The 24,351-nt window shown below is 45.5% G+C and overlaps 1 protein-coding gene and 1 pseudogene across 2 annotated transcripts in view; one reads left to right on the top strand and one right to left on the bottom strand.

Moving 5' to 3' along the window:
• The window catches only part of DRP2 (dystrophin related protein 2), a gene marked incomplete at both ends in the record, with an annotated part of 32,785 nt that overhangs the window by 7,454 nt on the left and 980 nt on the right, over window positions 1-24,351 (bottom strand). Inside the window, 13 exons of the mRNA XM_084258072.1 lie at window positions 4,257-4,423; window positions 5,019-5,176; window positions 6,790-6,875; window positions 7,102-7,303; window positions 8,174-8,248; window positions 10,122-10,183; window positions 10,490-10,550; window positions 12,233-12,311; window positions 12,392-12,538; window positions 13,196-13,464; window positions 15,249-15,369; window positions 16,823-16,979; window positions 18,349-18,515. Coding sequence (XP_084114198.1) covers window positions 4,257-4,423; window positions 5,019-5,176; window positions 6,790-6,875; window positions 7,102-7,303; window positions 8,174-8,248; window positions 10,122-10,183; window positions 10,490-10,550; window positions 12,233-12,311; window positions 12,392-12,538; window positions 13,196-13,464; window positions 15,249-15,369; window positions 16,823-16,979; window positions 18,349-18,515 — 1,751 coding nt within the window. The remainder of the gene's footprint in view (window positions 1-4,256; window positions 4,424-5,018; window positions 5,177-6,789; window positions 6,876-7,101; window positions 7,304-8,173; window positions 8,249-10,121; window positions 10,184-10,489; window positions 10,551-12,232; window positions 12,312-12,391; window positions 12,539-13,195; window positions 13,465-15,248; window positions 15,370-16,822; window positions 16,980-18,348; window positions 18,516-24,351) is intronic.
• LOC311186866 (small ribosomal subunit protein eS1-like) lies at window positions 21,908-22,957 on the top strand (annotated as a pseudogene). Its single transcript has one exon. The product of its transcript is annotated as a small ribosomal subunit protein eS1-like (transcript).

Here is a 24,351-nt window from a genome sequence, read left to right as displayed (position 1 = left end):
TGCTAGCCTTGGGCAAGTTGGCTAAAAGTTATTCCCAACTTTGAATCCATGGAAACTCTCTTGGATGTTAGCCTCTTGTTTGAAGAGCTAAATAGACACTTCTCCAAAGAAGATACACAGATGGAAAAAATGTTCATCACTTATCAAGGAAATGCAAATCAAAACCACAGTGAGATACCGCCTACAACTCTGAAAATGACCCATATCAAAAAGGTAAGAAACAAGAGTCGGCAAGGGTCTAGTGAACGAGGAACTCTCATATGGTGTTGGCCCAGCTCCTATGGAAAACAATGTGGAGGTTTTGCAAAACATTAAAAGTAGAGCTACAATATGATCCAGCAATTCCACTCCTATGTATCTACTGAAGAATGAATAAACATAAACTCAAAGGGGAAAAAAAGGTATTCCCAAAAGTCTTTTATAATAACAACAACTATTTTATTACTGAATATAAACTAGCCCCTTAGATCTAGTTCTAAAGTCTGGCTGAATTGCCTAGATCTAGTAGTATAGACTGGTGAAATACCTAGACTTAGAGAAGTCAGAGGATCTAAAATCCAGTCCTGGATCTACACTTAACTGGCTATGAAGACAAATCACATTTCTCCTCTGAGCTCACTTGCTTATAAAAAGTGATAGTGTATGTTGGTGCTTTAAACATTTATCTGTTTATTTTAAAGAATTATTCCTTTATTATAAGATTTTTATTTTAGCGTAGAACTGGGGTGTAGGCCAGAGGTGCAGGGGGTGAGAGGATTCACCAGAGACAGAGTGGGGAACAGAACAGGAGGATCTACTGAAATACACTGCTGAGGGGAGCAACGGGCAAGATTGGAGGGGTCTGTGGTGCCATGTGGGTCAGCTCCCTGGCCAGGGATCAAACTCAGGCCACTATGCAGTGGGAGGGGCTTAGAGGTGATAATGCTGAGACTTAACCCCTAGACCACTAGGGAGGGCCCAGTGCTTTAAAAAATTTGAAAAGGTTCCAGTTCAAGATGGTGATGTGGGAAAATCCTGAACTGACCTCCTCCAACGGACACACCAAATGTACAGTTATATATGGAACAACTTTCTCTGAGGAAAAATTTAAAAATAGCTGAGCAACTTCTACACAACAGGCAAATAAGAAAAAGACATCATCTTGCTATAAACCTCACCCCGGCACAGTGACCCACAATTGGAAGGGAACTCAGAACCTGCACTTCTCTCTGAGGAGTGAAGGGTCTAAACCCAACATCAGGCACCCCAACTTTTAAGGCCTGTACTGAGATGAGCCCCCCAAAACATTTAGTCTTGAAAACCAAGGGGGTTCAAGTCACAATGAAGATTGGCCCTGCAATAAACAGTGTTGACAATGCCGGATGGCCACATGCAAAAGAAGGAGACTGGAGCACTGTCTTCCACTACCCAGAAAAAATAAGTCAAAATGGATAAAAGACTTGAATGTAAGACCTAAAATCATAAAACTCCTAGAAGGAAACACAGGCGGTGAACTCTTATACATTGGTCTTGACAATGCTTTTTTGGATCTGAAACCAAAAGCAAAAGCAACAAAACCCAAAATAAACAAGTGGGAGTACACTGAGCTAAAAAGCTTCCGTACAGCAAAGGACCCCATCAACAAAATGAAAAGGAAACTTACTGAATGGAAAAAAAAAAATGTGTGATCATATATCTGCTAAGGGGTTAATACCTAAAAAATGTAAAGAATTCATACAACTCAGTAGAAAAAAATTATACAATCCAATTAACAAATGGGCAGATGATCTGAATAGACATTACTCCAAAGATGCCATACAGATGAACAATAGTACATGAAAAGATGCTTTGCATCACGAATCATCAGGGAAATGCAAGTCAAAACCACAATGAGGGCCTCCCTGGTGGCACAAGGGGTTAAAACGCAACCTATGAAGCTGTCCACAGCCACTGCAGCATGAGTTTGACCCCTGGCCAGGGAGCTACCCACATGGCACAGCAGACCTCTCCTGACTCGCCCGCTGCTCCCCTCAGCAGTGCATTTCAGTCAGTCTACCTGTTCTGTTCCCCACTCTGTCTCTGGTGAATCCTCTCACCCTCCACACCTCTGGCCTGTACCCCAGTTCTTGTGTGCATAAATAAATAAATCTCAAAAAAAAACCCACAATGAGATAGCACCTAATATCTGTGAGAATGGCTATTATCAAAAAGACAAGAAAAAACAAGTATTGATGAGGATATAGAAAAAGGGAACCCCTGTGATCTATTGATGGGAATGTAAATTAGTGCAACCACTATGGAAACACTATGTAACTTCCTCAAAAAAATTGAAAATAAAACTATGACACGATCCAGCAATTCCATTTATGGGTATCTCTCAAAAGAACAAAAAACATTATCTTGAAAAGGCATATGTATACCCAGGTTCACTGTAGCATTCTTTTTTTTTTTTAAAGATTTATTTATTTATCTATCTATCTATCTATCTATCTATCTATCTATCTATCTATCTATTTATTTATACAAGAACCAGGATACAGGCCAGATTCACAGGAGGGTGAGAGGATTCACCAGAGACAGAATGGGAAACAGAACAGGCAGATTGACTGAAAAACACTGCTGAGGGGAGCAGCGGGCGAGTCAGGAGAGGTCTGCTGCGCCATGTGGGACCCTCGCCGGCCGGGATCGAACTGGCGCTGCAGAGGCTGCGGACAGCTTCACAGCGCGGAGCTCAACTGCCTGCGTCACCAGGGGAGGCCCACACTGTAGCACTCTTTACCAAAGCCAAGCTATAGATATAATTTAAGTGTCCGTTGATGGATAAGTGGACAAAGAAAATGTGACATATAAATATATAAAATATTAATCAGCAATAAAAAAGAAAACCCTATCATTTGCAACAATATGGATGGCCCTTGAAGGCATCATATGAAGTGAAATAAGTTAGACAGAGAAGTGATTTCACTGATATGTGGAATCTTAAAAAGAAAAACCCAAAACCTGAGCTCATAGAGGAAAGATTGGTGGTTGCCAGCAGTGAGGGTCGTAGGACAGGCAACACGTCTTAAAGCGTCAAAAAGCACAAACATTTTTTATAAATTAAGTCCTGGGTGTAATGTATAATGTGGTGACTATAGTTAATAACACTGTATGGCATGCATATTTGAAAGTTGCTAACAGAATAAATCTTGAAAGTTCTTCTTACAAGAAAAGAAATGTAGTTATGTATGGTGACAGAAGATAACCGGACTAATTGTGATCACTTTGCAATATACACAAATATCAAATCATTGTGTTGTACACCTGAAACTAACTGACTGTTAACACCTGGCTTAAATTCTCAACTTTAAAAAGTTAACATCATTTTATGATGAAAACAAAATTCAGGGTGGTGGTTAACTTTGGGGGGGGAGGAGGGGAATGTGGGATATTGGAACACTGCTTTGTTTCTTAACTTTGGTAGTGACTGCACTCCATGGTATGCTGGAGCTGGCTCACATCATGTCACAAGAGCCAGTTGTTAAAATTTCAGGGATATTCCAGAAGTTGTTAAATCCAGTCTTTATTTGATTAAATTTAAGGGGATTTAATTTTATAAAAATTGAATTATATAAACAACTGTGTAATTATGTAAATAATACTCAAACCAAAATAATAACTATTCAAAACTCATATTTTCCTAATTATTTTACTATCGTCTATGCTCATGAGGTTTTCTACATCGATTGTTCCCACAGGGCAGAAATATTATAAATGGTACACAACCACTCATCTCTTCCGATCTCCTTGGGTAGCCTCACATCAGCCGTGGTGGGAATATTTATATCATGGAAATTATCAAATATAACAAATCAGGTTTTGCAGTCAGTTGTGAACCATCTGCCAGCACACCATTTGGGGCCTAGGTGTCCTCATATGCCAGGAGGCTGGGCTTCTGGGTTCTACTTAACACTCTGCAAAACAATGAGTAAATTACTCCTCACCCCACCCCTTTGCTTCTCTCTACATTTTCTAAGTCTCAAGTAGTTCATAATACCAGTAAAACCAAAGAAAATACTTCATCTCCAATTTTTTAAATAGTCAAAATTTCTTGGAGGAAAGGATTACAATATATAACATCAAACAATAAAGCAGCAGTGACTATATAACTACGTAAGGCATTGATTTCTAATATATGACCTATATCTATTGTTTTCTAATATATGACCTATAGGATAATAATACCACTATTACCATAATATCATCATCGTCAATTCAGTGGGTATAGCTTGCCCTACCTGAAGCCCTTGATGGGGCACTGTCTGCAGATAGAGCACTTGGTCTGATGCTTCACTTGCTCGGCAATGGTGACCCGATGTAGGACAGCCAGCCACACCATGGACTGGGGCTCTAAGTTCACCCACTCCAGGAACTGTGATGCTTCAATGAGTGGCTTCCCAGTGCTCTAGGGAAACAAGAAGCCCGAAGTGAGGCCCAAAGTGTCTGTCTCTGTAACGGTTGCCCTCAGTGGAAGAGGAGAACCAGCAAGGCCTGATGTCTACCTTCTACTTTGTCCTAGTTGAGCTGGCACCCTCCCCAGAAGGACTCTGGTCCCAAGAGTCCAGGGAACCCTCTGCTTGGTGTTCCATCCCCACAAACTGCCTTACATCTAAGTAATTCATGTCAAAAGCCTAGCTTAGGGCCTCCCCTGGTGGTGCAGCGGTTGAGCGCTGGGCTGCAAAGCTGTCCGCATGCCTCCGCAGCACTGGTTCAATCCCCGGCCTCCAGCGAGGGTCCCACATGGCACGAAAGACCTCTCCTGTCTCGCCCGCTGCTCCCCACAGCAGCGTGTTTCGTCAGTCTGCCTGTTCTGTTCCCCGCTCTGTCTCTGGTGAATCCTCTTACTCCCCCCGCACCTCTAGCCTATACCCCAGTTCTTGTATGCATAAATAAATAAATCTTAAAAAAAAAAAGCCTAGCTTAGTCCTCCCTCCCTTCTTTCCCACCCTCCCTCCTTTCCCACCCTCCCTCTCCACATCTCTCCCCAGTTCCATACTCACAAAGCGGAAGCAACTACGGACACTAGGCTCCACATTGCTGCCCCCAAAGGCTGCCACTTCCCCCAGTTGACGGGGCACCTGAATGGCCTCATGAAGCAGGACACCAAGATGGCGTTGGTCACACTGGCTGCCTGAGTTGGCCACTTGGCTGAAGAGGTCTGCTGGCCCCATCATAAGTCATGGCCAACCCCGATGCAGCAATGGCCAAAGAATGGTGCAAGGAGAAAGAGCAGAAAAGGAAGACAGGGAAAGAGAGCACATAGACTTAGCTAATGGCTTTTGAAACTGGAATACCTAGAGCTTCATCCCTGAACTTCTAGAAGCCCAGGGGTTCTAAAAAGAGCATTCTCTGAGTTCAGAGAGAAAAAGTGAGACAGACACAAAGAGAGAGCTCATTGGTACAAGAGGGAGAGATGAAGACAAGAGCGAGCTGCGTGGCAGCAGTGCCAGACATAGATATGACACTGCTAGGAAAACAGATTCTCAAGAAGCAAGATGAGGGAGTATGCGGCTCAGGTGTATTTGTGCGTGTGTTTCAATCACTCTGTCCTCTCTCCTCCTGCTCACATACCTCACGTAGTCTGATAGTGCAGCATTTCAATTACCCACACAAATTTGGAGAAACATTGGCATGGGCAATCCAAAAGTGGAGACAATTGAAAGCATCTGATCATCTGAGAATTATCTCTAAGCAATTGTGGACTAGACTATGGTACTTACACTCGAATGTGGGCTATATCTGCCCTTGTGAGAACACCCCTGTCCCACCCCAACCTCCAAAAACCTCCTCCAGAGGCTCGTGTCAGTCTGCTTCATACCTGATGTAAGGCTTAGAAAATATGCAGAAGTTGAAGGCAGAGGTGTATTAGTTCTGAATCCATTACTGACTAGCTTGGAGAAACTTGGGTGAGTCATACACCTCTGAACTGAGGACACATAATCATCCTCCATCCTGTCTCAAAGGAATGTTGGAAGAAATTGATAATATCATAGCTATGAACATGCTCTGAAGTCTCCTTCCCTGCAAAGTTTTCATCTTTCTCCTATGATCTGCTATAGCACACACCCTTTGTCATTCAGGTGATTCTAAATGGACCTTCAAAAATGCTCTTTGTGTATTTCTGTCTCCTCCTCTGGACCATGAACCACTGGAGGCAGGGACCATGTCTAATTGAACCTACTACTCAGGATATTTAGCACAGTGGTCAACACACATTAAGTACTTAACAATCAATAATACTGCTGCCGAAAAGTACAATATGCTGGACAAGAGATGGAGGGTGGAGGATAAAGCAGAGATACTCTAAATAAGAGTGGTTAAAACCTACAGAATTACACTGTGTCCACCTCCCAGGCAACAGATTATTGTACCTTGCCCGCGTAATCATATGGGAATTCTCCAGCACAATAGGTGACATGGTTTGAGCTTCAGATTGGGAAAAGGCTAAGCCTGGTAGGCCATGGGAGTGGAACTAGAAGATCTGGGCTCTCGGTGTGCTAGGACGCCAGCTAAGATCCTGGCCAAGTGCTTACATCAGATCAGAAGAAATCACCCCCCTGGAGTGAGACTGGGAATAGTGATAGGCCTTAAGCATATCTTGACCACCTCTGGTGGGTTCTTTGTGATAACCTGGACTAGGAAGCATTACAAGGTAACCCAAATAGCCCTCTGCTGAGTTATAAGAATCACCTCTGCTTATAACACACTTAACCTCCCCAGCTCATCTCTCCCCCCACCCAGCTCCCCTCTAGGCTTTGGAGTTGTACTCACACTGTAGTTTTTCCTTCACTTCTGTGCCACACAGGCATGCAATGCCAGTCTTAAAGGACAATGCCCGCATCTTTCCACTGCGACCACTAGGTTGAAAGAGGAGACTGAGAGCATGATTATATGTAAAGGGTTAACATCTTGACAGACATGTCCCTCACACACTTGATCCCAGAAGACCTCTGTCTTCCATGCCCCAAGTTGAACAGAAGCCCAAGTCTCCGTGGGAGCCCTCCCTTCCCACCACACCCACTCTGGATGTCCCCGTGCATTTCCTCTTGGAGGGTACCAGGGCTGCCAGCTGCAAGCCCTTACCTATCAAACACATTGAGGAGCCAGTTGAGGCTCATGTCCACGCAGAGGGGCACGTTGACCAGGATGCCTCTTTCCTCCTCCAGCCGTTCATACAAGGCGGTCAGGCAGTGAATGACCTCCACCACATCCATCACATGCTCACTGGTCTGCAGATCGTGCTCATTGAAGATCTCCAGGGCTGTGGTTAAAGTTACCAAATCCACTGGGAAGGACAAGGGAGAGGGAGAAAATAAAGCCATAAGTATAACCCCAAATACTAGACAAAGAGGCAAGGACAACAGTGTCACCAAAATTGACTCAATCTCCAGGCCCATCATTTGTTAGCTTGATATAAGCTTGTCCTTTACTAAAATCCTCATCCCAAGGCGAGGGAAGGCAGCAAAATATCCCCTGAACTGACCCAAATGTTTCTATACCCATAAACTCTTTGTCATCAGTTTTGGGAAGATGGCAGGATGCGAGTGACTCACCTTCTTTGGTACATTAGTTCCTAAGGAATCAATTCTCAATTTAAGTTTCTCTGTCTTTGCACACATGAACCTTGGTCTGAGAAACTGAACACCAGTTATGAAAGCTTAGGTGTGCCTGGGTAAATATGACATATCTCAGGAGAGCTGTTTAATTACCCCCAATGCTGGAATCAGCCCAGCCTGACACGCCTGGGCCAGGAAGATAAATGGACAGTACCTCTGAGAAAGACAAGAAAGAACATGATATCGGTGCTTGTGTCAAGTGTTCTGCTGCTACATCCAACAACTCCAAGATGGCAGGAGAACACAAATCCCTGGAGACTCCAAATCATGGGCTGGGAGAATTTCTAGCATAAAACAGTTGCTTGACTATCCATGTTGGGCAGGGAGGAAGGGACAAGGAGGATAGATGTGGGTTAATTTGGAAACAAGTCTGGAAAGAGCAAATGTCCACAGGCAGCACAGTCCCCAGCCTTTGGGGAGTTTCCATGAAGCCAACAATCAATCCTAGCCTAGGGGGAATGAAAGTGGGAAACAGCTGATTGATGAGGAAAAGTAGGAGAGGGTTGAAGGCCCTAAGGGGAGTGGGATGAGAGACTTACAGCGCAGTGCCTTCTGCACCCTGCGTAGCTTCATGGCAGTGCGGTAAGCTGAGAATTTAATGTTGTTCAAATCGGCTGCAAAGAATGGAAAGAGACCCACTCAGATCAGGGAAATGCAAGTTAAATCCACAAGATACCATCTTCCACCCATCAAACAGGCAAAAAATAAAAGTCTGACAGTAGCAGTTGTCACACCAAAGATGTAGATGAATGAGACGTGCTGGTAGAAGTGTTAACTGATACAATCATTCCAGAAAACAACTTGCTATTACCTAGTAGCTAAGCATTCACATATTGTACAACCCAAGCAGCTATTTATCCTGAAGCAGTCATTTTTTAAAGATTTATTTATTTATGCATACAAGAGCTGGGGTGCAGGCCAGAGATGCGGGGGTGAGAGGATTCACAAGAGACAGAGAGGGGAGCAGAACAGGCAGACTGACTGAAATACACTGTTGAGGGGAGCAGGCAAGACAGGAGAGGTCTGCTGCGCCATGTGGGTCACCTCCCTGGCCAGGGATTGAACTCGTGCTGCAGTGGCTGTGGACAGCTTCATAGTGCTGTGACTTAACCACTTGTGCCACCAGGGAGACTCCCCTGGAGCAGTGATTTTTTAAAACTTTCTTTGATCAGAAATTCATTTTACATCATCGTCCAGTATGCATCCACATTTGTGCTCTTAAATAAATAACTGAATTAGGGCCTCCTGATGGTGCAAGGGGTTAAGCACCACACTATGAAGCAATCTGCAGCCTCTGCAGCACGAGTTCGATCCCCGGCCTGCCAGGGAGAAATCCACATGGCGAGGCAGACCTCTCCTTTGTCACCCTCTGCTCCCCTCAGCAGTGTATTTCAGTCAGTCTGCCTGTTCTCTTCCCCACTCTGTCTCTGGTGGATCCTCTCACCCCCTGCATCTCTGGCCTGTACCCCAGCTCTTGTATGCATAAATAAATAAATCTTAAAAAAATAAATAAGTAACTGAATTAAATATTGCAGGAAACAATACCTTAGTAAATCTGATACAGTAAAAACAAAATTAATATCAAATACCCCCCTTGTTAAGGCTCTGTCGCACTTTCATATTTCAAAAAACCACTTCTAGTTTTTTGAATGCTTATCCCAACATACTGAGATTATCCCAACATTCTGACCTGTAGACTGAAAACAGGCATACACGCACCAGGATTTATTTATTTATTTATTTATACAAGCACTGGGTACAGTCAGAAGCGCGGGAGGGTGAGAGAATTCACCAGAGCCAGAGCAGGGAATAGAACAGGCAGACTGACGAAATACACTGCTGAGGGGAGCAGCGGTCGGCAGAAGACGTCTGTGCGCCATGTGGGACCCTCCTCCGGTGGCCGGGGAGCAGCCCCGGATCGAACTGGCGCTGCAGAAGCTACGGGCAGCTTCGCAACCCAGCGCTCAACCGCTGTGCCACTGGGGAAACCCCCGGAGCACTCTTCTTATTAGCTCCAAGTTAGGAATGACCCAAATGTTCATAAGCAGTAGAATGGATGAAGAAGGTGTGTTAAATACAATGGAACATTCTATAACAGTGAAGATGAATGAACTATACTCACATGCACCAGCACAGGTAAAAATTGCAACCCAAAGGGGAGAGTTTCTCTTAGTCAAAAATAAGGCACACAAGTGTCATGCTCATCCTGGACACACACTCAGCTTTGACCTTGTCTTTCAAAGACAGAAATGGTTCACATCTACAAGCATAATTCTCTAATGTTATGGTAAAGTGGTCCAGGGAGAATGAAGAGCTTCGAGTTAGACAATGTGCAGAGGATGGCAGGCTGCTGGAGAAAGGACAAGGCACTCACTTGTCCTTCACCCTCCACCCCACCCCCGTTTTAGAACGGGATTCCCTACTATTCTTAGGGGAAGCCAGCAGCTGTGTAAATCACCACCCTAATCAGGAACCCCGCATTCTTACCTAAGGTTTGATATAACTCAGTCATCTTGGGATGGTCCCAGCATGTGGTCTGAGCCTGGTGGCTACAAACAAAAGCATCATTAGCACCAGGGCCCATGCCACCCCCCACCCTCCCCACCCACATGAGTACTCCACAGGTTGGATGCAAGAAGCTGCAGGATCCGAGGGTGAACCAAGAAGTTACCAAAGCATAAGGGTTCACCTTTAACAAAGTAGAATCTTGAGCTCTTGAGATGAGTAGGAGGAAAAACTGGACTGGATGAAGGAGTCCAACAAATAAGGAGTGACAGGGACAGGTAGAGAAAAAGACAGGCGAAGGAAAGGGTGGGCAGGTGACTGACCCGCTTCTGATTCAGGTGCTCACTCACTTGATGTAGTAGGGAACTTTATTGGGTGAAATTGCTCTTTCCCAGGGAACCTGGACAGAGGCTAGCAAGGGAGAAGAGAAAGAGAAGGTGGCCACGAATGCTTTCAGGATGCCGAAGACTCCCCTATTTTATCCTCCCAAAGAGGTGGCCAAGTCCCAAGGGGATGCCTGACTCTCATTGCCAGCCCTTAACATCCGCAAGGGGGGGGGCCAAAACTTCTAAGGAGCACACTTCCCCCTTGCCGTTAGGGCAAGGGAAGGACGAAAGCTATCGACACCCGCATGTGCCAGAAGAGTGACAAAGGTACACACAGGAATACTTGGCCTTGGCGCCCTGACAGTCCTCTCCTTGAGCAGGACGCTATTTCTATCCATTCAGCAGCAGGCAGCTGGAGTGCTGCTGTGGATGTGAGGTGGACCCCACTTTCCTCATGGGACTCAAAGCCCTTCCCACAGAAGCTTAGTCAAGCTTAGTCAAGCTTAGTCAAGCTTAGTCCTAGGGAGAGGTACTGCCCATTTCTATGTGGGGATAAACTCTGGAAGAGGATGCTTTTTTTCTGCCCCAGGTCTTTATCATCCAGATGGTCTGGGAGAGGCCATGCTGCTTAACCAACCTCCTCATGGCAGTGCTTCTGGGTGCAAAAGCCTTCTGTATGCATAGCTGCCTGCCAGCAACCATGACTCCAGTAGTTCTAACCTCTATTAGCATTGCTGGAATTCCTACTGTGTGCCAGAAACTAAGCCAAATGTTTTGTGTTCACATCTAATGTTCAAATCTCTATATTACCACCATCTGCACAGCTACCTCTCTGGTCTGAGTCAGCATAATCTTTCACCTGGATTATTACAATACACTTCCCAACAGGTGTCTCTGCTTACAGTTTTGCCACTAACACTCTGACTCTGTTGAAACATAAGTCAGATCATGTCATCCTGCTCAACCCCTCTGAGGGGTCTTCATTCCAAATGAAAGCAGTTCATCCCATACACAGCCTGCTCCTCCCCTTTCCTCCTCTCCTCCGTGTCTGCTTCCTTGCTGTTCCCCAGGCCTGCCTCTGCCTTCAGTTCCTGGAAGTTGCTGTTCCCTCTACTTGGAATGAGCTTCCCTCAGATACCCACACGGTTCACTTCCTCACCTTCTGGAGGTTTCTGAGTTGCCATGCTCTCAGGGAGGACTTTCCTGACCATACTATTCAAAGTTGTCATGTTTTCCCCCATAAATCCAGCGCTCCCTATCCACACTTTCCTTTTTTCATAGCACTTATTACCAATTGACCCTAGATATGTTTTACTTATTTGTTATGATCTGGCTTCCCCTAGTAGAATATAAGCTCTAAAAATCTAAGGACTTCTGTCTGTTTTGTCCACTAAGGTTGCCCCAGTGCCTAGAAGATTGCCTTGCCCACCATAGGCCCTATTGTTGAAAAAAATAGTTATTTACTCCCCATAACCCTATGAGCTAGGTATTTTCTCCTCTTTTTACATATGGGAAAACTGAGGTTCAGAAATGCTAAGCTATTTTTTGTCAAGCTTGCACAACTATTGAGGAGTGGTGACTCTGACACAGTAGTCTCTGACTTGAGAGCCTGTCCTTTTAACCACGATGCTATACTGCTTTATCCTTCCTGCTTCTTGGATGCCAAAGTATGCTGGATTCCCACAGGGCCCCCAGAGGACAGTAGCAGGCTCTCTTGGGAGGAAGGTGGTTGAGGTTCTGCTAAGTGAAATTGCTTATCTCGCGTACAGGAAAGGAAGTGCTGTGACCCAGGCCCGAAGTCCCGGTGGGCATCCTGGAGCTGCTTGAGCCTCTCGCCAACTGACACCTATGGAAAGAACAGGAAGTCAATGGACTCTTTCCACATATTTAGTATGACATATCCAGGCACCTCCAGTTTCTCTCTACCTGTAGCTGTTTCCACCGGATGTTGATCTGTTCCAAGGCCCGGGAATTCTCCATTGACAAGTGCACATCAGAAATGGCAAGTTGATGGGCCAGATCATTCACCAACTTCACGCCATCTTTTATGGGGGAGAAGTCTTCTTTGAATAGCTGTGGAACCAGGACCCAAGGCCCACAGTGGGCAGAGTGGGAAAGAGGAACCATAAGTCATTCACCTCAACTCCTCCCTGTTTACCCAGATATTTCATTCCAACAGTACAACCTAGGTGCTTGCTTATTGGGGGCAACCAGACTAAGGCATGGTGGACACTGTCCTTATCGGCTTCACTTCTGACTGTCAGAAAACACCGGACAGGGCCTCCCTGGTGGCACAAGGGGTTAAGCACCGCACTATGAAGCAATCCACAGTCTCTGCAGCATGAGTTCAATCCCCCAACCGGCCAGGGAGCAACCCACATGGCATAGCAGACCTCTCCTGACTCGCCCTCTGCTCCCCTCAGCAGTGTATTTCAGTCAATCTGCCTGTTTTGTTCTCCACTTTGTCTCTGGTGAATCCTCTCACCCCCTGCATCTCTGGCTTGTACCCTAGCTCTTGTATGCATAAATAAATAAATCTTTAAAAAAAAAAAAAACACCAGACAGTTCAGCCATCCTCCAGATAAATCCAGCACACAAACTGGGAGAGATTGGTTATAGTCCAGACCAACAACAGAATCTCAGCAGGGGGAACATTATCAGGGTCTGGGAGTGGGAGGAGAGTGAGACCTCAGGGTATACTGTAGCCAGGTGAGGGGGAGGACCACATACCTTAAGAGCCTGTATGTGTTCAGGAAGTGAATCAATGAAGAGGTCCCCAATGGGCTCCCAAGTGCCTCGGACTCCCTCAGCCTGGGTCAGGGTGGTGCTTAATTCCTCCATTGCTCCCTGGATCTCCAACAACTGCTCCAGAGTGCGCTCAATATGGCGGTGCTGGTCCACACAGCGGGCTGTCAGCTTCTCCCATAGTTCACTGGCTACAGTTGCCTGCTTCCATACAAAGCGGCTAAGATTCTGGATCCGCTGTCTGGGAGAGGTATCTGCATGGGCAAGTAAGAAGCCAGGTCAGCTAAACAAGCAGGTGCCGGGCCTCCCCTGGTGGCGCAGGCGGTTGAGCACCGCACTGTGAAGCTGTCCGCAGCCTCTGCAGAGACGGTTGGATCCCTGCCGGCCAGCCAGGGAGCAGCCCACATGGCGCAGCAGATAGCTCCAGTCTCGCCCACTGCTCCCCTCAGCAGTGTATTTCGTCAGTCTGCCTGTTCTGTTCCCCACTCTGTCTCTGGTGAATCCTCTCACCCTCCTGCACATGTGGCCTGTACCCCGGTTCTTGTGTAAAATGAATAAATAAATCTTTAAAAAAAAAAAAAGAAAGAAACAAGCAGGGGCCACCGCAGGAAAGACAGAGACAAAGATAGTCATTTGTAAAATGTATGTGTGTGCATGCGTGCTCACTTATTTTGTATATATTCATACACAGAAATATATATGCATATATATATCAATATATATCTTCCCATGGTTATGTTCCTTTTGTATATTTTGTATGTGTTTTAGATTGCTTTATTTTGAAATCATTGTAGATTCATATGTACAGCTATAATACAATATCACAACCAGTATATTGACATTGATACAATCCAGCAATTTTGTTTAAAGTTGCTCAGTTTTATTTTACTCACATGTGTATTTAGTTCTACATGATTTATCATACGTGTAGGTTTACAAATCCACCACCAAAGTCAAGAGAGTATATTGTTGTTTTTCATTTATTATATCATCAGGATTTCCTTTTTTTTTTTTTTTAAATGGGCAAAGTATAGTGAGCAAAATATTTTAAGAGGTGAAGTGAGGCAAATCATCCAGGGTCTTATTCATGCTAGTCTAGAATGTGATCTTTGCATTAGTGTCTGCTGCCCACTTCCATCCAAAGAAGTCTAGCATTTTATGAAGGCCCATCCCTGAAGCGGTTAGTATAACTAGCCCAGACTTTCCATCTAAGCTCCTAACTTGTACATTTCCTCCTCCTCCCTCAGATCTCTCCTCAGAAGTAGATTCAGAGCCTAAAGCCTCAGGCTAATTTGAATTATCTTGTTCTTTCTTGAGCTTGCACTATTGGAGGCCCAGTAAATTGGGTTGGGCAGTAAATTGAGTACTTGTTCTCCTTCTGAGGAGCTCAAGGTAAACTGAGACAGTCAACAGCATTTATGAAAGGCTCAATTAACAGGGTACTTCCAGGCTATCCGTTGCCAGTCTTGGAGGATTGCGGATTCTTTCTGGAGAATATTACTTGTTGGATCACCACACGTACCTAATCACCATGGATCCTACCCTGTTGCCATATTTGAACCAGGACCCAAAGTGACCCTCTCTTCTGAGAGAAGGTGCCAGAAGTCACTAGGGTAAGTATCAAAGAGTCACAATTAATTTGCTTCTCAAATGCCTTCAGCTAACATTTTAGATTTTGAAAAGGATTTTTATATGTTGGGATTAAAGCAGTATGTTTTCAAGGGACATACTATTGCTTTTATTCCCTGGGTCAGTTCATGGCATGTGATTCTCGTTTTTCCTTTTCCATGCTCGTTAGAAGGGCTACACATGATGAGCCGCATACAGTTTTGAGTCACACACTTAACTCTCCTGTTCCAAGCTCTTTTTTTTTTTTTTTGCTTTGTCTTACAGTATGAATCTTGTTCCTCTTAACTTAGGCTACTAAGAGAAAACTATCCTCCTAGACAACAGCTGAGAAAACAAGTTTGGGGAGGGCAGGAAAGTATTTAGCAGTTCATAGCTCAAGAAGAAGTGGGGAGAGAGGGAGACCACCCACCTTTGCTCTCAGAACGAGGTTCCTCTAATTCTTCAAATGGGTGCTGGGACAGGAAGGCCTGAGCTGACTCCAGCACGGAATAGATATAGGGGCCCCGAGACTTGACATCTTCCATAAAGGCCTGTGAAGTTTAACAATGTGGTCAAGAGGGAAGGAAAGTCTTTTAATTGCTTTGAAGTCCATCCTGCAATTGATAACCTTTTTTGTCCCCAGTGCAACTTGATCCTTTAACATTTTCTCTTATCTTTGGCAACCCAGGGAAGAAGAGGTGCAGTCCTCCATAGAGGCAGAAGAACCACTCTGACACTGGAAGGTCTGTTAGTCTGTCTACCCCCAGACAGAGTAGAAAGGAATTCAGAGATTTGGGGCTGGGAAGTTTGGTTCTCTGGAAGACTCAAAAAGTTCCCTGGAAGGGGCTTAAAGGAATCAAAACCAGTATGGGAAAGATTTAGATTCAATATTTTATTTATTTATTTTTGAGATAGACACAAACTATACAAATCAATAATATAGAGCTCAGTGAATTTCCATAAAGTGATTCCATGTGTGTAATCAATTCTGAAATCAATAAACAGAACACCAGCTTCCCTGAAAGGCCCCTTGATGGCACCCTCTGGTCACTACGTCATCTTTCCTCCCACCCCCCAGGCAACCACGATCATTAGTTTTGTCTTTTTTTAAATTGTATGTAAATGGATTCATACAATATGGATTCATTTTGTATCTCGCTTTTTTTCACTCAGATTCATCCTTGCTGTGGCATGCCTTTATGGTTTACGTTCTTGCCGTATTGTATTCCACTCTGTATTTATTTTTATTGTGATATAAATGACTTATAACCAGTGTCTCAGTTTGAGGTGTACAACATATTGATTTCAGTCATTTACATTGCAATGTGATTGCCACCATAGCACTAGCTAACACTCTGTTAGGTCATATATTTATTATTTTGTCTAGTGCATTTTGCATTCTTTTTTAAATGTTGTTGTTTTTGACTGTCAAGGTAAAACATGTCACAGAAATCTTGGACATAATGATGCACACCTCAAACTTCTACAATGCTATAATACAATTCTATTTTATCAGAAAATGAGAAAACACACATGCTCTTATAGACAAAAAAAGAAATCTCAGAAAAGTATAAAGAAAAAAATTACAAATACCCTACTTTCATCACCCCTATAGTTCTTTTTTATGTTTCTACCTGTGTATATATGTACAGGCATCTATATAGATTTTTATACAATTGCATTCACCTGTATATGGTTTAGCATCCTAAGTTATTGGCTGTTGTTTTTTTTTTAACTTAATTTTTTATCATGTTCTTTTTCCCTTGTGTCCATTCAAAATCAGGGCAGGTTTTTAAGGGAAGGCTAATATCTGAGCGGAGAGCTAGAAAGGAAAGATTTACTTTACTCGGTGCGGTGCTAGCCACAGCCCAGTAGGACTGCATCAGTGTGGCATTACTACGGGTGCCTAGGCAGAGGCTGGGTGCCTGTGTGTCTTGGAGAGTTGCAGAGAGGCCCTTTCCCGGCTGAGAGGGAACATACATGGCCTCCATAATTGTAACCTACCGCATGTGTCTCCTTCTCCTGTTGCACAAGGGCCACATCTCCTTGTAGGGGCAGCTGAGCTGACAATTCCTCATCCTTTTGGCTGAGCCAGTCAATGATCTCTTGGAGAGGGAGCTGAAGTTTTCCACTGTGGTCAGAGAAGGCCTCTAGGCGAGCACTGCACACAGTGGATAAAAGCAATGATTTTCAAGCTTCTTTTTAAGTGCCAAAACATTGTTTCCAAATACTTATGTGGGATCTTAATATAGGAACCAATTAAGGATGACTTGCTCTAGTGGAAGAAAAGCTACAGAAGCAAGAAAAAAGCAAGAAAAGCTACAGAAGCTCCCAAAGCACCTCCGCAGGAGCTGGGGATTAACACCTTCTGTGGCCACCAGTTAATCTCTTGTGCCCAATGTCAGGCTGGGAAGAGTAGGACACTGAGCAAGGATATTTGGGGTGACAGTTGTCTCGTTGCCTCCTTGCCCCGGAGGAACTCAAGTTATGCCAAATTTTCCCTCCATAGAGACTTCTCCAAGTCTGCCCTCTGAGCAAGAGTGGATGAGGTCAGAGGAAAGCGCAAGTGGAGTGGGCGTGGGCACGCACTCGTGGGAGGGTGCATACCAATATAAGCAGCCCAAGGGTCTCTGAGGAAGATAGCAACATGGGCGAAAGTTCTGCTATATGGAAAGAGAAAAGTATGTACTCTATAATCATCTGTCTACTTCCTCCCCCAAATAAACCATGAGCTGAGGTCCAAGTGGTAGGAACTGGAGGCCAGTCTTGGCTGTGTGCAGCCATGGAGCTGAGAAAGAAAATGTGTTCTTTGCTTCCCTCCCACCTGGGCCAAGCTCTTTACCTAAATTATTGCTCCCATGAATTCCCAGAGCAGTCTTATAAGTAAGCATGGCCATTGCTCAAGAAGGTTAAGTAATTTGCCCAAGGTCATGTAGCTAAGTCGCTGATAGAACTCAGCATTGTCTGACTCCACAGCCTGCACTCATTTTTCTTCACACTGCCACCAAGGCCCACCAGAAGCCAGGGGTTTGGGTTTTGATGATAGGGAGTGGAGGAGCAAAGAATATCTATGTGAGAATCGATGTATGTGAGGGGCTGGAGGGGCTACAGAGAGGGGCAGGGAGAAGAAGTTACACATAGAGCTGCTTCAGATTCTTACTTATTTGCCTTAGTTCAGGAAGGAAAAGGCGGACTGATAACCAATGGATGGGATCTAAGAGGGCTTGAAAGGACAGGAAAGAGAGCAGATGAGATCTATGAAGATGGGGGACAGAAGAGTAGGAGGGAGAGATCCTATCGGTCATTTACACGCAGGGCTTTTAAGTTCAGGAGCATTTCCATATCTTATCTGAATTCTCACACAGCGCAGTGAGGTGGTTAGGACAGGTATCATTCCTCCACTTAACACAAAACAAATCAAACCACCCAAACAAGTGGAAGTTAAAATTGAGAGGAGAACGACATGCTAAGCAGCAAAAACAGGAGCCGGACACCGACCAAGGCCCCTGTTTCTAGGGGTCAAGCCTTACCGGAGGTTGTGAGACTTCTTTTTTATTTCATTCCAACACAGATTCATGGCTGAAGGTTCCAGGGGTCTGGCAGCACCAATAGACCTGTTGAACAGCTTTGGGCTTAGGCAGGGAACCCCAGCACCATCTTGAGGACGCGTAGGGGCGGCGGCAGCAGCAGCTCTAACCTGGACAGAAACACAGACATCCTGTGACCCCTGGAGCATGCCACATCCGGGTTTGCCACAAACTGAGGGTGAACAAGGGGAGAGAAGGGCTGGCCCAGGGTGTGCTTGGGGGTGAAGGTGAGGGGAGAAAAAGAGAAACTCCATGGAAAACTGTTGATTATAAGACCCTCTCTTGGTCCAGGTTGGTCACATACAACAGTGACTACTATCATTCTTATTATGACTGTAAATTCTGCCAGAGTTACTGCCCAGGTGGGATCCTGGAAGTACTTAAGTTAGGTAAGAGCTGTTCAGAATTGCCCGACACTGGCTACCACTGCCATATAGTCCAAACATGTTTAAGGTGAGCTGTAGGGGCCTATCCCAGGGCTCCACCTTTAGAAAAGAAAGGGCTGCCATGTAAAAAAGGAAAGAAAAGGAAAGGAAAGAGAGACCGTCCCATAAAGAACGCAAGAGAGAATAGACCAGCTGGAGAGAGCTATTAGTACGCAGTGTTCTTCCCAAATGAAGTTGGGTTTTGAATTCTCTTCACCCTCTTTTCCACCCAAATTTCCCACCAGAGTCAAGAAAAGAAGCCTGGAAACAATCCTGTAGAATACTGCTACTCTTCCATGGGCTGAGGAAAGGGATAAAGCAGCATTTCCACCCCAATCGTCAAAAGACTCTGAACAGAGTCTGTAGCTATGACCAGCCATGGAAACTCCCAAAGTCTCATCTGATTCAGAGCCCATCGCTTGCTTGTTCATCCTGTGGGGAGGATTGCAGGGTTTGAGGAATGGCGGTTGTGCCAATAGCCCTGAAGAAATTAGCTATCTCCCGAACAATGCCAGGACTGCCCAGCCAGGGCAAGCACGGTGGAGGCGGAAATCTCAGCCTGTGCCCTTCCACCTCAGCTGATGGAAACCCACCCTCGGCCTGCTTGTCTACCCACTTGCCTTCTGTGGAAAGAACATGGCACTGCTAGGGACTGAGACTCCTCTAGCATCCCGGTCCCCCACCCAAGACCCTCCAGGCAATGTGGGACATCAGTCGTCCCATGAAAACCAAAGCTTGCAGCCTCACGCTGAAAGGGAAGTGAGGGAGCAGCCAGGCGCTGAGGAAAAGCTCTGACCTCAGTAACCGGGCGTCACCATGAGCCGACCCTACCTGTACTGCCTGGGGACTCTGTGGCAGGACTGGGCAGCTCCATGGTTATCCCTCAGCACCAATCTGGAGCCAGTGCCCGGTAAGCCCCAGGCAGAGTCCTGATAGTCTCTGAGCAGACTCCCTCTGGGACAGCAGTCAGGGCTGAGCCAGGCCAGGAGGCGGGAGCTGTCACCCTGTTTGTTTACTGACTCCCCAGGAATCTGGAGGGGGCGGCCATGTCAGGGCTCAGCCGGTGAATCAGAGCTTTGTCCCTGGGGAATTCTGGCTTGCTCCCAACTGGGCCCGCCACACCGGGGCCAGGAGGGCCCTCCCGGGCTGGCAAGGGTGGCAAGAGTGGGACTGGGCATTCCATGGTGCTGAGGAGGGGCATGCAGAGGGGAGCTTCTTGTTGATTTATTTCCCCTGTACATGGAAGATACAAAGGACTCACTTAGCCTCCAGGCCCGCCCCTCCCTTGAGGTGGAGGAAAGGATCAGACCACTTTGGTGACAAACCTATTGTTATCAATACCCCACCCCACCCCCCACCCCCACCCCCAGCCTGGTAGGAGGATGGACTTGGATAAACAAGTCTTGTCTTCCTCTGATAAGTGTCCTCAGATGCTGTGAGGAATGTGTGTGGCGCACCTGGGGACAGGGCCATGGGATGGCGGGATAAGGAATGTGGACCACAGAAGATTCATCCAAACTCACTGTGAAAATGAGGGGTGCTCTGCCTTGCTTGTGGGAGGGAGAACGATACGCCCCCACCAAGCTCTTGCTGTCCTCTGAGGCCCAAGGGAAATGGAGCCTGTGGACACCCCTTGGACTTTCGCAGGGAAGGACAGAGCAACATGAAACTAAGCAGTTCCATGAAGGGACCCAGTGCCAGAGAAGCTCCTGTGCCCTGTCGGTACTGCCCCGGGCCACAGACCTGAGGGGCAGGGCCCCTTCTGGAAGTGGCCACTCTTCTGCTCCAGCAGACTTGCCCAGGGAAAGGTTAACATTCCCGAGATGGGCCCCCACCACTCAGCATTGAGCGAAAACACTTCATTTTTACCAGAAAGTGTTCTGTTCCCATCCTCATTTATCTCCCACAGAGTCTTCTGGGCTTTCCACAGTTCCACATTGTTTCCATGCTGAGGCCCACCTACAGGAATAGTTGGAGCAGCTGCCTGACCCCTTCTGGGTCTCTGGGATAGAGCCAGCTGGGGTGGAATGGGGATGGCAGGCCAAGAGCAAGAGCCTGGAGTGGCTCTAGCTCTGGGCCACAGCTTCGCCTATGCTGGGATAATTGGGCTTAAGCCAGTCTCGCAGAGTGCCTGGCACTTGGAATGCCCCCAGTTAGAAATGGCCCCTTGTGACCCAGCCACAGCCAAGTTGTCCTGGTTCTGCGGGAAGCACCCACATTGAGCTAGGCTCCACCAAGCTAGCCTGTCATTCTCTCCAGTCTTCTTACTTTCCTAATCCCCCACAAGGTCCCCTTATTATGTCCCCTGTTCACCCCACTCTTCCTCTCCTAGTTCCCTCTTATACTTACAAGTCTCCCCCAGCAGAGCCAGGCACACACGATAGGCAAATACTGAATATTACTTGTCTTCTGTCTCTATCAATAGTCTTCTACTTTTGGCTTTTGTGGCCCAGGACTCTCATTCCCTTTCCCCACTCCCCACAGGGCTTTCTTCCCATCTCTTGAAACTTTAAGGCAAGTCAAGGCCAAAGATTCCCAGCAGTGGGGGCCAGAGTTCAGGCCTAATGGAGCCTCAGAAGCTTGCTCCACAGCCATCCCTGCAGGTTGTGTTCCTCTCTAGAGGAGCCTGGCTCTCTGGCCTTCCCAGTCCCTCTGGGTGCTACTCTGACACCTGAAAGTGCTCATGGATTTGGAGTCTATTGACATAGAAATTAATTCCAAAGCTAAGAGTTATGTAACTATCAAGTGGGCATTTTTAGAAGAAATTAGAAGTAGAGTTACAACCAGGGTCACACAAGTAACTAAGAAAGCTCAGAACACCCAAGAACCTGCTCAACCCATCAAATCAACAAGTGTCAACAAACAACTAGAACCTGCTGCTTCTGTGAAACAGACAGAAGTGTTGGCTCCAGAGGATCCTTCTCCCACACCAGAGCATATCTCCATGAAGAGAACTTCTGCCAAGCTTTCTCTGATGCTTTGCTTGGCAACATTGGGGATATTGATAATGAATATTGGGAGACTCCTCAGCTCTGCTGTGACCATGTTAAAATATTTTGCAACACTTTTGCCCTTTTGGCTGTCTGAGCAGCACCATGGCATTGGCAAAAACAAACACCTTATGAAAGGTGGCAGAAAGAGAGCCAAGAAGAAAGTGGTTGATCCATCTTCTAAGAAAGATTGGTATGATGTCAAAGACCAGCCATGTTCAATATAAGAAATAATGGACAAACACTAGTCACAAGAAGTCAAGGAAACAAGATTGCATCTGATGGCCTGAAGGTTTGTGTTTTTGAAGTGAGCCTTGATGATCTTCAGAATGAAGAAGTTGCATTTAGAAAATCCAAGCTGATCACTGAGGATGTTCAGGGCAAAAACTGCCTGACTAACTTTCATGACATGGGTCTTACCTGTGAGAAAATGTGCTCCATGGTCAAAAAATGGCAGACAGTGATTGGAGCTCATGTTGATGTCGAGACAGCTCACAGTTATTTGTTTTAGTTATTCTCCATTGGTTTTACTAAAAAATAATGCAACAATCAGATGCAGAAGACTTCTTATGCTCAGCACCAACAGGTCCACCAAGTCCAGAAAAAGATGATGGAAATTGTGACCTAAAGAATGCAGACGAATGACTTGATAGAGGTGGTCAATAAATTGATTCCAGACAGCATTGGGAAAGACACAGAAACAGGTTGCCAATCTATGTACCCACTCCATGATGTCTAGAAAAGTAAAAATGCTGAAGAAGCCCAGGTTTGAATTGGGAAAATGCATGGAGCTTCATGGTGAAGGCAGTAGATCTGGAAAAGTTACTGGAGATGAGACAGGTTGAATGAAGTGATGGATATGAGCGACTAGTTCAAGAATCTGCTTAAAATTCAGAGTTTTAATGGTGATGATTTGTGATTTTTTTTTTTCGTGAAAAAGGAAAACTTATCTTCCAGCATCAAAGGCAACTTGAGGTTCTGCAACCCATAAACCCACATTTCTTTTTTTTAATTTTTTAAAATTTTATGTATTTTTTACATCATTTTTCATTTTTGCACAATGTATGCATTTTCATCTTGGTTATAGTCCCCATACAATTCCCACCACCCTTGTTTTGATTCTATTCCCTTCTCACCACCATAGCGTGTCTCTGGTTTATAGTTGCTTGTTGATTTTGATTTTTGCTTTATTATAATTAGTCTTTTTCCTGGTCCCTTATTTAGGTTTTCTAGATTCCTGCTATGACTGAGACCATCTGGTATTTTTCCTTTTCTTTCTGGCTTATTTCACTGAGCATGATCCCTTCCAGCTCCATCCATGTTGCTGCAAATTGCATGAGTTTATCTTTTTGATTGCTGAATAATATTCCATGGTGTATGGAAGTGGTACAAATGCATGTACACATGCCATCTTGGTCTACTGGCCGGTCCACTCCCAGTCTAGGCTGCTGTAGAAAACTCTATATGTGGGTGTCACCACAATGGATCCATTTTTACAGGTTTAGTCAGTCTCGAGGAGGAAGCTTCATTGGGGTAGAATTACAGCTCTGCTCTTGGCTTCCAAGTATGAGGAGACATTTTCTCCAAATATTGAAGACTTTGATTACATCAAAGACACTACTTAACCAGCTCCCAAATCCAAGAAATGGAAACTAATAGTGAAACAAATGAAATTTGAGTTGGGTCCACCTTTCCCACTCCATCTCTTATGGCAGGCATTGAAAGTCAGAGGTTGATGTCAAGCAGCACACTTTAGCCAAATATTTGATGGAGCTGGCACTCATTGACTTTGACGTAGTACATTATACCTTCTAAGGCAGCAGCAGCTGCTTCCTGCCTGTCCCAGAAGGTTCTAGGCCAAGGAAAATGGAATGTGAAGTAGCAGTATTACCCTGGATGCATAAAGAATGAAGTATTAGGAGTCGTGTAGCACATGGCCAAAAATGTAGTGAAATGAAAACCAGAAAATCCATTGCCATCAAGAACAAAGGCACAAGCAACAAACCCTTGAAGCTCAGCACAATCCCACAGCTGAGCATAAAGCCATCCAAGAACTAGTCTGACCTCTGACAGGACAGTCCTAGGATGCTGTGGCCCTCAGGGAGGAGTGCTTTGTCCATGTACTTTGTCTTGCTGATTTGGAACTCCTAGCTGTATATAGTCCCTTGGTGTATTTCATGAGATCCTTTCTCACATCTGTTATGTAAATATATGTTGAAGAAAAATAAAGCTACTGATTTTTTTAAGGTAAAGAAAGGTCACAATCATAAGAAAAAAAGAGAAGAAACTAGGCAGTGGCAGAGGACTGGGGTTGGTCTCGCCATTCTTAATCACAAAATGAAGCCCTGGGATCCCCCAGTCTAGACGGTAAAGCTCGGAGCGGGTGGACAATGAGCAGGACAAGCCTTTTGGAAGGGCTGAGGTTTCTTGATCCCTTGACCCTATGAAAGTCCCACTCTGGGGAAAGGGTCTGTACCCTGGAGAACTCAAAGTTGACCCTGGCCTTGAGAATGGAGGCAGCCATTTCTCTC

The sequence above is a fragment of the Talpa europaea genome (assembly GCF_964194135.1).
Source record: "Talpa europaea genome assembly, chromosome: X".
Lineage (NCBI taxonomy): Eukaryota > Metazoa > Chordata > Mammalia > Eulipotyphla > Talpidae > Talpa > Talpa europaea.
Note: the sequence above shows the minus strand (reverse complement) of the source record. Positions and strands in the feature narration are given on the sequence as shown.